The following is a 12,269-nucleotide window of genomic DNA, read 5'->3' as shown; positions in this document are numbered from 1 at the left end:
GGATCAAAATAATTCCAAAAGCTGCTGGCTTTCTGTGCAAGAGTGCCAGAGCAGTCTCGGAAGGTTGGGGCAAAAACATTTTGCTTGTGCTGGAGTCTTAAGAGTAATTATTTTGTGATCCACTAGAGAATAGCCTTTCAAATGTCAAGGTGAGATGAGAGGAAGGAACTTGGGATTTCAGCAGAGGTGGCATTAAAGTTATTTCCTTTAATAGGCAGTGTTGCAGAAGTGCTAGTGAGCAAGTTTACAGATGGGCAAGTAGAGGAGAATTCGGAGGCAAGGATAATGCTATGGTTACAGCCAGAAAAAGTGAATTTCAGGGGAGAGAGAGTTGTGCTAGCGCATGCTGCTCTTGCTCCAAAGCAGTTCTGGTTCTGAGAGTTAAGTCCTGCTCTGCTGAATTTCTTTCACTAAATTCATGCAGGACTTAGTTCTGTAGGTGGGTGCAGCTTGGGGATCAGGGAAAATACAGTGCTTCAGTACCAAAAGGATGCCTGCAGAAGATGGCAGCTACACTTAGCCATGTAGAAGTATAAGAACTGCTCCACAAGAGAAGGAAGGAAGCTGTTGTGTGGAACTTTTAAGACCAATACATATGGAGACCTGCTCATGTTTGGTTTATAAACTCTGGTTGGCAGTTGCTTCCTCCTGATCTCCCCAAAACAGTGCTTCAGGCCCTTTGCCCCTAAATCTGAAGCAGGTCATTCTTGTCCATGCTGTCCTGAATTGAGAAGTATCATCATCTTGCCATGTCCTCAGGCACAGTAAACTCTTAGATTCCCCTGCTGTGGAAAATGCTGAAAAATGCACAGTGGGAGAAGGCAGGCAGTATAGCAGCCAGTCAAGGTAAGCTAGAAGATGGCAAGAAAATGGCCTCTTTCATGGCTTTACCTACCACAGAGAGACCATGTAGAATCTGAGTAAAAAGGTAAATTGGGCCTGGTCTGCACTACGCGTTCATACCAAATTTAGCAGCGTTAAACCAATTTAATCCTACACCCATCCACACAACGAAGCCCTTTATATCGATATAAAGGGCTCTTAAAACCGATTTTTGTACTCCTCCCCAACGAGGGGAGTAGCGCTGAAATCGGTATTGCCATGTCGGATTAGGGTTAGTGTGGCCGCAATTCAATGGTATTGGCCTCTGGGCGGTATCCCACAGTGCACCATTGTGACCGCTCTGGAAAGCCATCTGAACTCGGATGCACTGGCCAGGTAGACAGGAAAAGCCCCATGAACTTTGGATTTCATTTCCTGTTTGCCCAGCGTGGAGCGCTGATCAGCACGGACTGTACGGGAGATACTGGATCTGATCGCTGTATCGGGAGACAAATCTGTTCTATCAGAGCTCCGTTCCAGAAGACGAAATGCCAAAGCATTTGAAAAAATCTCCAGACAGAGGCCACAGCAGGGACTCAACACAGTGCTGCGTGACAAGCGTAATGGAAAGCCAAAGAATCAAATGGACGCTCATCGAGGGAGGGAGGGGGGATTGAGGACTCCAGCTATCCCACAGTCCCCACAGTCTCCGAAAAGCATTTGCATTCTTGTCTGAGCTCCCAGAGCCTGAAGGGTCAAAAACATTGTCCCAGGTGGTTCATGGTATATCTCGTAAATTTACCTCCCCCCATTTCTCGCCTTTTTTCAATGTCACCATATGTCTACTGCATGCTACTGGTAGATGCGGTGCTGCGGCACTGAACAGCAGCATCCCCTCCCCTTCCTTTCCTGATGGCAGACGGCACAAAATGGTGGAAAACCATCCTCATCATCCTGTGAGTGCTCCTGGCTGGCCTCGGTGAGGTCGGCCAGGGGCACCTGGGCAACAATGGGAATGACTCCTGGTCATTCCCGGCAGACAGTGCAAAAGGATTGAAAATCCTCCTCATCTTAGCAACTGGGGGCTGAGCTCCATCAGCCCCACCCTTTCATGTCTAATGAAGAATCTGTACTGCCTGGACTATCACAGCAGTGGGATGCTGCCTCCCCCTCATTTTATCTCACTAAAAAGTCAGTGTTTCTTATTCCTGCATTCTTTATTACTTCATCACACAAATGAGGGGGACACTGCCATGGTAGCCCAGGAGGGTTGGGGAAGGAGGGAAGCAACGGGTGGAGTTGTTGCAGGGGCACCCCCTAAAATGGCATCATCGTTTCTGTGGGATCTCTGGGGCTCTAACCCAGAGCAGCTGTGCTCTCTGGTTCTCTAGTACACTTGCCTCATATTCTGGGCAGGACTGACTCTATTTTTAGACAAAACATAAAGAAGGGAATGACCTGGGGAGTCATTCCCATTTTTGTCCATGCGCCCCCAGCTGACCTCAGCGAGGCCAGCCAGGAGCACCCATGACAGCAGCAGATGGTACAAAAGGACTGATAACCATCATCGCCAATTTCCAATTGCAAACGGTGCAAAATGACTGATAAACGTCATCACCAGTTTCCAATTGCAAATGGTGCTATAGCTGGTAACCGTCTCTGCTACCTTGCAAAGGCAAATTAATGTTGCTGTGTAGCACTGCAGTACTGCGTCTGTCAGCAGCATCCAGTACACACATGGTGACAGTGACAAAAGGCTAAACGGGCTGCCTGGTTGTCATGCTATGGCGTCTGCCAGGGCAATCCAGGGAAAAAGGGCGCGAAATGATTGTCTGCCGTTGCTGTCATGGAGGAAGGATTGAGTGATGACATTTACCCAGAATCACCTGCGACACTGTTTTTGCATTGGGATCTCAACCCGGAATTCCAATGGGCAGGGGAGACTGCGGGAACTATGGGATAGCTACAGGATAACTACCCACAGTACCACGCTCCGGAAATCGATGCTAGCCTTGGTACCTGGACGCACACCGCCGAAATAATGTGCTTAGTGTGGCCACATGCACTTGACTTTATACAATCTGTTTTAAAAAAATGGTTTATGTAAAATTGGAATAATCCCGTAGTGTAGACACATCTTTAGACAGGAATTTGCACAGCCATACAACCTCATTATACACAGGGATCTGTGTGAGGTTGTGGCTATTCCTTGTTGAAGAAATATTAATCTCTCTCTCTTTTTTTTTGAAAGACTGAAAAAAATCTGGAGGCTCTGTTAAACTAAAATACATCTAAAAACACTCCATGTGTTCACTTGATTCTGAAAGCCTCTGATAGTTTACTGTTAATTACATCTCATTCTCCCATTATTTCATTAAACATTAGAATATGCTTGCTAATGCAGGAAGGTTGATGTGGATAGTTAGCTGACTTCAAACTGAATGAGTTAATTGAGTCCACGTGAAAGTCAGTCATATTACCTCTTTGATATCAGTTCAAGGTTATTTGATTCTCTTTTCAGGGTATTATGCCTGACTTGGAGTGCTGTCAGACATGAACAAAACAGTTTGTCATAGTATCATTAAAGTAGCAGTGTGGGATATATCTAATTCTTCTTAGTTAGACAGTGCTGGGACACACTGTCTTCATCTGTTTTCATTGTTTTGTTTTTTGCAGGGAGATAGGAAGGAAGGTTGAAATCTTGTACCTCTTCCTGCAAATGGTGCTCCTCCATTGGAGATAACAATGGTTTGTGCTAGCATAGGCAAAGGATGCTATTGTGATACTGCCAGTCATCTAGCCCTGCTCACCAGTACCTTACGTACAGTAAGGCTAGCAATGATGAAGCTGCTCTAGTGGTAGTGGAAAGGTTGGCTAATGTAGTGATAACTTTTTATAGTAGGGCAGTCTTCCAGCTTTTCATTTGATATTGTAGTAGTGATATACTCATTCTAGCTAATATTGGAAAGCTGCGTGAGTGTTTTTACTGGAGGGTATGCCTTCAAGTTATTATTTTTTACTTTTGTATAAAGCAAGTAGACAAGAACTGTCATGAGGGAAAAGAGTATTATGTTTCGATTAAAGTTTATATGACAGATGAAGCACTTTGCTAGACGTGTTTGGCTGGAAAGGTTAATTCAAACTGCTCTTTGGGCCAGAGTAAGTGGCAAGCCTTGAGGCTGGAAGACCATGAAGATGACAAGGCTGGATCTAATCTCATCTTCATAAAGTACAAATTTTCTTTTCTTTTCTATATCTGTTCTCCATTTTGTTCCAAAAGATGAGTGTACAATTCTTTGTACATTATATGTTTTCTGTGTTTTAGAGTTATACAGTTATCAGTGTTTTATTATAATTTTCACATTCTGTCAACTCTTTCTTCCATCTCCAGGCTGCTGTAACTTATGCTGGAGCAAATGCAGCTTGTGAGCCAGGAAGCCATAACTGTTTCTTCTAGTAGCTCCACCCATTTCTGTGCCAAGGCATCACTAATTCCCCTGCTTCCCTCAGATCCTTCAATTTTGTGGGAGGGGTAGCTCAGTGGTTTGAGCATTGGTCTGCTAAACCCAGGGTTGTGAGTTTAATCCTTGAGGGGGCCATTTAGGGATCTAGGACAAAAAAACTGTCCGGGATTGGTCCTGGTCAGAGCAGGGGGTTGTACTAGATGACCTCCTGAGGTCCCTTCCAACCCTGATATTCTATGAATTTAGCTTGTATTTGCCATATAAACATATTTAAAACAAACAGCACTCACCCTACCCTCCTCTCCCCACAAAAGAGAAAATGGAAATAGGGGAAATGCCTTAATATAGTGTGTACCAAACACAAGTGCCCAGTACCTTTGCTTCTGTATCTTACCTTTTCCTCACTATCCTGCCCGCCCCAACACACACACACGCACTTTGTGTATTTAGATTGCAAGTTTTTCAGAGGCTTTGCCTTCCTTCATTTAAGTCGTGCACTATGCCCAATAATAGTGCTATTTAAATAAGGTATAATACATGATTGACCTCACTGGAATGTACCAACAACCTTCTGAGGAATAGGAAGCTATATTAGAATGAGCATTCTACAGTTTCTAGCCCTTTCCATTGCTAATGAGCGGAGAATATGGAAGTCGAGACTGAGAAATATGAAAGTAATCCAGTGAGTATTGTACTTGAACAAGGACAAGATATTTAGATTAAGTTGAAACAGGACAAAAAGCTGAATAGGCACAACACTGGAGAAGAGGGTACCACTGCAATAATGCTATCCTTCAAGTGCCATATGTGATATTATCATTATCTTTAAAATACAGCCTGGAGGTGCCAGCTGAGATTAGTGTTTCATTGCCCTAGCCACTATGTAAACAGATGATAAGAGACAGTTTTTGATTTACAGTCCAAATAGAAAATACAAATGAGGGGGAAGTTTTTGGCAGACCTGAGTCCCAGTGCAGTGCCTTAACTATAAAAGGCCATCCTTCTCTAATCTACCTTTGGGAATTATATTAGTAGAAGTGGAGAGGTTTGACCAGAAATTTTATTGAAAATATTAATACTAAATCAGCCAATGCTGACAGAACAAGTGGATCTTTAGAATCTTGCTGGATAAAGTGTGTGTATGTGGGAAACCTTCCAAGTTATAGACAGACAATTGTAATTTAGGAATAAGGGTTTGTTAAGGCAACTGTTAATTTTATTAGCCTATAATGAAAAAGGGTTATTTAGAAATTAGAACTAGCACATGAAAGGTATCCAGGCAAAAAAGCATTCATACTTTCAGAATTTTGAATAGTTTCATATTGCTAATTTGTAACAAGAGGGTATATTTATGGGAGTACAGGACTGTCCTGTTTTGGGTTGTTTATTCTCAGCTTTACTTTTTTCTATAAAGTGCTTGAAACTATCCACAGACGAATGGAGGGGACACCAGCAGAATATTTAACTTTTCATGTTCTCAGTTTACTTATTCTCACCCTGAGGTTATGTTTAGTGCAAAATGAAGTAATGCCTAATTAATAATAAAGGGGAAGATTTAAATTAAAATTCATCTAATCTAATAATTAGTCTGGCAAAAAAGGTTTAATGTCTAAATACAAAATATCCCAGACAGCGTTCAGGAGTAACTATTGTTTGGGTAATTGGAGACCTCTTGTGGTAGCTTACCAGCCTAGGAGGAAAGCAAAGTAATAAGTGGAGGAGAGAGTTAGTCTTTACAGTTGGAGGCATGTAAGTAAGTATAGTTATTGTCAAAATTAGGTGGAATAACCAGGATAGTGTGGCTAAAAATATCACAGAATAAATTAAGGGTTCACTAAGTCAAGCACTGTCCTTGAAATAAGTATGTGTTTATGTGTGGATATCTGATCACTACTTAATCTCTATCAATTTCTATAACTTACAATTTTACATATTTTGAAATAATGCTGTTTGCTGTTTGCATTACTTGTAGACTTACCAAAACTGTTCCTGTATTGGGCTGCCAGAAAGATTACCTGACACAGAAAAGGTCCCTTTTGAGGCTCTGGCTGGGAAATGCCGAACACAATGCACATTCTTGCCTCTATTCCTGGGCTTTTTCTTTTTTGCTGTTGTTTTCACTTTTATGGCTGTTACTCCAACTACTGTGGCCATCCTCAGGTATTTGGTTTTTATACTTTTCAATAACATATTCCTGGCTTCACAGCAGAGTATAAACTTAGCATGGCATGCTTCCTTCCCCAGACCTGGAGAAGAGCTCTGTGTAGCTCAAAAGGTTGTACCTTCCGCCAACAGAAGTTGATCCAATAAAAGATATTACCGCACCTACACTGTTGCTCTCAGTGGCAAGGAATGTAACTATTCTGACAACTTTCAAAATAAATATTTTAAATAGTTTTTATTCTTTTTATACAGGATCAGCTCTATAATCAAAATGTGTAAGGAGGGCTTTGCACTTGTCTGCTACTCCGTAGACTCTAATAATCATCGTGTAGTGTATAACCAATTTTAAGCAGGTTAAGCCCGTTGAACATTAGATGAAGAGATTACTGTCATCTGTAGATTACCTACTGTTTCACAATCACTTTTTCTCCTGTAAAAATAGAAATAGTTTCCTTTCCACTTGGTGGCACTACTTGTAGCACAAGATTCCTTTTTAAAGGAGCAGATCACACTCTATCAATAAGAGAGAGGAAAGCTCATCTGTTTATCCTTACACCATCCATAATCTCATTTTTGATGAAGCAACTGGCCTTGCCTGCATCACTGAGACATGGTTCAGTGCCACCTCCAACCCTATCTTAACACAGCTAATCTTCTCATGCGTATGTTACAAGCCAAGACAGTATCCAGAATGCACCAGATAAGAGAAGGTGGAGTAACAATCCTGTTCCCCTCCAGCCTCTGATAGTGAAGAAATCCTATACCCAGAAACAAAAAGTGCATTCATGTAGTCTGTGAGGCAAAAGGACAAAAGGAATTTAAGAATTATATTGCTTTACAGACCTCCAAGTGAAAACTTCAACAACTTCCTAGATGAACTCTCAAATACATGGTCCAGGATGGTATTGAGATCCCCAGATTACTTGTCTTCAATTATCTCAACCTTCACATGGACAATCTCAAAGATATGGTAGTACCTTGATCTCTGACCTATATATGTCACCATATGTGGTATCAAGTATCAGAGGGTAGCCGTGTTAGTCTGGATCTGTAAAAGCAGCAAAGAATCCTGTGGCACCTTATAGACTAACAGACGTTTTGGAGCATGAGCTTTCGTGGATGAATACCCACTTCCTCAGATGCATGTAATGGAAATATCCAGGGGCAGGTATATATATGTGTGCTAGCAAGCAAGCTAGAGATAACGAGGTCAGTTCAATCAGGGAGGATGAGGCCCTGTTCTAGCAGTTGAGGTGTGAAAACCAAATTTGACACCATCAGCTCAGGATTGAACAAAGACTGTGAATGGCTTGCCAATTACAGAACCAGTTTCTCCTCTCTTGGTTTTCACACCTCAACTGCTAGAACAGGGCCTCATCCTCCCTGATTGAACTGACCTCGTTATCTCTAGCTTGCTTGCTAGCACACATATATATACCTGCCCCTGGATATTTCCATTACATGCATCTGAGGAAGTGGGTATTCATCCACGAAAGCTCATGCTCCAAAACGTCTGTTAGTCTATAAGGTGCCACAGGATTCTTTGCTGCTTTTACATATGTGGTATGTATGTTGAATCCTGTCTTCCAGCTAGAACTGCATATTGGAGATATCATCAACATACCACTCTTCTGAGCTGATCATGACCTCTTCCAGACAGAGATCAAAGCCTGCCTGCCTTCCTTTCTTCCCATCAGGATAGAGAGCAATCAAAACTGATTTTCCCCCAAAGACTCCTGAACTCCCAAAGTTTTCAAATGTCCTTAGAACAAGTAACCCAAATACAAGGCCAAGGTCCTGATGAGTTGGTACAACAGTACGATCATCTGTTGTCCTTTACCATCAATGCTTTGGCCTCTCCTCCACCTTCCCACACTGACCAAGAGGAATACTCTGCTTCACAGGTGAACTACTGCCAGTGAAGTGCGTAGGTGGAAAGTTAGAGTACCAGTGGTACAAAAGACACTCTGAATCGCTCTGCTAGCACACAAACTGTTCTGAACGTCGCCACTGACATAAAGGAGACAAAATGAACCTTCTCCTCTTCAATCAGCATGACAGAATTGGGGACAGAAGCACTATTTCTCATGTTGAATCAGCTAATCAACCCAGATTGCATAACTCAGACACCAGACCGAAGCATCAACCACTTCGAACAGCTGCCAGCATACTTTATTGATAAGATGGAGTGGAAGATGATGATATTCATGCTGTCCACCCTGTTAAGTGAGAAACCATGACTAATATCATCAAAATGGTGACCAAACATTGATTGTCAATCTCCCAGTCAAAAGACCAAAAAAATACACCTACCGCTTCAGGGGCAATGTACTAGGCAGATTGAACCTGGGGTAGAGATCTGCCCATTGAATGTTGAAGGCCTTTTACAGTCCATGTGCAGCTTCCTGGAGAAAGCGCTGAAGATGATTGACACCAACATTCTTGCCCTCCAGGAGACCCATGTTGCAAATGAAGAAAAAGACCCATTGCTATAACATCAACAGCTGTAAACTTATAGCCAGCAATTACCACCCAAAATATGGGTTGGCAATCTACATGAAGCAGGAGATCAATGAATATTTGGTCCTACCTCCTACAGAGTATGAAGAAACAACTAGAATCTGTGTGTATTTTGGCAAGCTTATTGTCCTTAATATGAGTACTTGTGGCACCTTAGAGACTAACAAATTTATTTCAGCATAAGCTTTCATGAGCTACAACTCTCTTCTTCGGGTTGAAGTGTTCTCCCACTGGTTTTTGAATGTTATGATTCCTGATGTCTGATTTGTGTCCATTTATTCTTTTGCGTAGAGACTATCTGGTTTGGCCTATGTACTTGGCCAATGTACATAGGAGAACACTTCAGCCTCTCTAATCACTCAATGACAGACTTGAAGGTGGCAATTTTGCGGCAAAAAAACTTCAAAGACAGACTCCAAACAGAGACTGCTGAACTCGAATTAATATGCAAATTAGATACAATTAACTTAGGTTTAAACAGAGACTGGGAATGGTTGGGTCATTACATTAATTGAATCTATTTCCCTATGTTAAGTTCTCCTCACACCTTCTATGGATCATCTCAATTATCACTTCAAAAGGTTTTTTTTCTCCTGCTGATGATAGCTCATCTCAATTGATTAGAATCTTCCTGTTGGTATGCATACTTCCACCTTTTCATGTTCTCTGTATGTATAAATATCTCCTGTCTATGTGTTCCATTCTATGCATCCAAAGAAGTGAGCTGTAGTTCACGAAAACTTATGCTGAAATAAATTTGTTAGTCTCTAAGGTGCCACAAATTCTGCTGTTCTTTTTGCAGATACAGTCTAACACGGCTGCTACTCTGAAACCTGTCCTTAACATATATACATCAGCTCTGCCAACTGCACAGGATTTATGCAGCAAACAAGGCAAGCAAAGAACTGACACACTGGGCATTGGCAAATGATATGCTCCATCTTTTTGATGCGAAACAGTATTCACTTTCCACCCTGCAAGATGGGGCAGAGAATACTGCCCTGACCTGATGTTCATCTCTAAAGATGATCCATGTCCCCAGTGCTGAAGACTTTTGACCATTTTACTATGCACCTAATCACCCCTGCAAAGAAGAATAACTCCCATGGACACAGGTCATTATACACCAGTGTTTCTCACCAGCTGGTCCATGGATTGGTGCTGGTCCCGAAGATGACCCTGATATAGTTTAGGAAGTCAGCAAGCTGGTTCCTGGTATCAAAAAGGTTGAGAAACACTTTCATACACTCCTTGCTGGACTGCAGAGATCCAAGATCTCTTCTGCAACTGTGGTGAGTGTAGGGACCCAGAAATTAGAAAATTTCTCCTGGTATTACTGGATGTAGCAAGATGGAAACTGTGGCTCAAGCAGACATGCCTGGAATCTGCTGAGACACCTGGGGGCTGCAAATCCCACACATGTCACTAGGTCACAGTTGAAAGTCAGTGCCATTGCTGCTAAACTTTTGTGGACATCAAAACAGCCAGTGGATAAACAGTATCAACTCCAGCATCAACTCTAGCAGGTGTTGTTCACATATGCTTCACTGTCCCAATGGTCTGGACTATTCACAAGTAAGGAGATTGATCCAGTCATTTCAACCATGTAACTGGGAAAAGCAGTGGGAAAAGATGGCATCTGCCACAAGTTCCTATGTAACCTGAGTTCAGTGGCATGGAATTGGCTGATGCAGCATTTCACCAACATCCTGGAGACTGGTGAAATTTGCTGTTTGTGGAGAGAAGCACTCCTAAAGCCTGGAAAATCTGCAGATGACCCTTCTAGTTATAGGCCAATTTCCCTCTTGAGCACCAGCTACAAGGTGATGGAGCGTATGATTTTGAACTAAACTGGGCCCACATTTCAAAGCCTTCCTCTTTTGAGAAATCCTCCCACCGTAAGTAACACTCACAATTTGAACATCCTTCTTGTTCCCAAATCCCTGCCATACACACAGTCTTCCTCTCTTACTCCAAGCAGACTCCCGATCCCATAAAGGGAGACGTGCTAAAGACTCCTAGAAATCTTCTGAGGATTTTGCTGTTGCTATTGGTTTTTATGTTGAAGGTGCTCTGATTCTATGATGATGAGTGGCAGTATAAAATTCTAAGAAAGGTAGGCGCATGTTAACCACAACTTAGTTGTCTTGCCAATGTCTGAAACTCAGATGGTCTTTGATCCTGAACACACTCTGCTAGAGACACACTAGATTCCAAATTAATATGTAGACCTATAAATGTGTGGGGCTTACCTTCCCATTGAAATGAGACTTCATTAATACCATGTTAAAGCAGCTGTTCACCCATGCAGAGCTACAATATTGATGTTAATAAGTGTCATAACATTCAGAGCATGATAATTGCATCCCTGTTATACAACTTGTAAAGCCTCATGGCCAAATTTAGAAACCGTGCATTAACATTTTTACTATTTAAAGCTTACAAGTTACTTGAAAAGCACATCAATTTATAGAATAACTTTATATACCAGAAAAAGTACTATTGTAAAACTGAGATAGTGGTTTAACATACTGCACTGTACTGTATTATCATGCTTCATTGCATTGACCTTCTGTTCTTGGTGCTCCAGCGTGAGTCCACATGACACTTGCATTGACAATTTGATTGTGTTAGTCTGGAGGGAGAGAAAGGGCAACTATGTTTGGATTAGGGAGGATTAGGGGAAAACAATATTTTGTGTTTGTCATCAAACTTCTCAAAACTTACTTGAGATTGCTCAAAGCCTATCCCTTTTCAATTATCAGTGGCATAGATTTTACTGGGATGCTGGACTGTTAGCAGTAAGGTTCAACCAAAATAGTTTATTTATTATGCATGCTGCTGCTTGTTGTATTACCTTATGTAATGCAATATGCTGATGCAAGACAAAAATCTACAAATAAGTGCAATATCTACTGATTATACATTTGGTCCAAAGCATTGAAGAAAAACACCTCTACTATGTACTTAAGCATAGTCCCCTGCCACATCTCCACTTCATAATGATTAACCAAGACATAAGTAATGTGCGTGATCTTGAACTGAATCCCTTGCTTTGAATATCTTGTGAAAACACATTGGGAAAAAGACTATGATGATTTCTCCTGCCAAAGCTGTCTATGTTTTATTGCAGAAAACTAGTATCGTATATAATGCATAATGATATATTATGGAAGTTGATTTTTGTCTCTTTTGTGAAGTAAATTCCATTTAAAGTTTTTAGGTTGCTTTGACTCCATATACAGACCAAAGTATTAACAGATAATGTAATTTTTCAAAAGCCCAAGTGTAACTTACCAA

General features: G+C 41.6%; 2 protein-coding genes across 2 annotated transcripts in view; one reads left to right on the top strand and one right to left on the bottom strand.

The window, feature by feature from the left end:
- PAM (peptidylglycine alpha-amidating monooxygenase) overlaps positions 1-12,269 on the bottom strand; it is an 843,699-nt gene that overhangs the window by 454,024 nt on the left and 377,406 nt on the right. The window lies entirely within an intron of this gene.
- Positions 1-12,269, top strand: part of SLCO4C1 (solute carrier organic anion transporter family member 4C1) — a 102,522-nt gene that overhangs the window by 83,223 nt on the left and 7,030 nt on the right. Inside the window, exon 10 of the mRNA XM_050945791.1 lies at positions 6,259-6,446. Within this exon, the coding sequence (XP_050801748.1) occupies positions 6,259-6,446 (188 nt within the window). The remainder of the gene's footprint in view (positions 1-6,258; positions 6,447-12,269) is intronic.

This window comes from Gopherus flavomarginatus, chromosome 3 (genome assembly GCF_025201925.1).
Source record: "Gopherus flavomarginatus isolate rGopFla2 chromosome 3, rGopFla2.mat.asm, whole genome shotgun sequence".
Classification (NCBI taxonomy): domain Eukaryota; kingdom Metazoa; phylum Chordata; order Testudines; family Testudinidae; genus Gopherus; species Gopherus flavomarginatus.
This window is presented reverse-complemented; position numbering and strand designations above follow the sequence as displayed.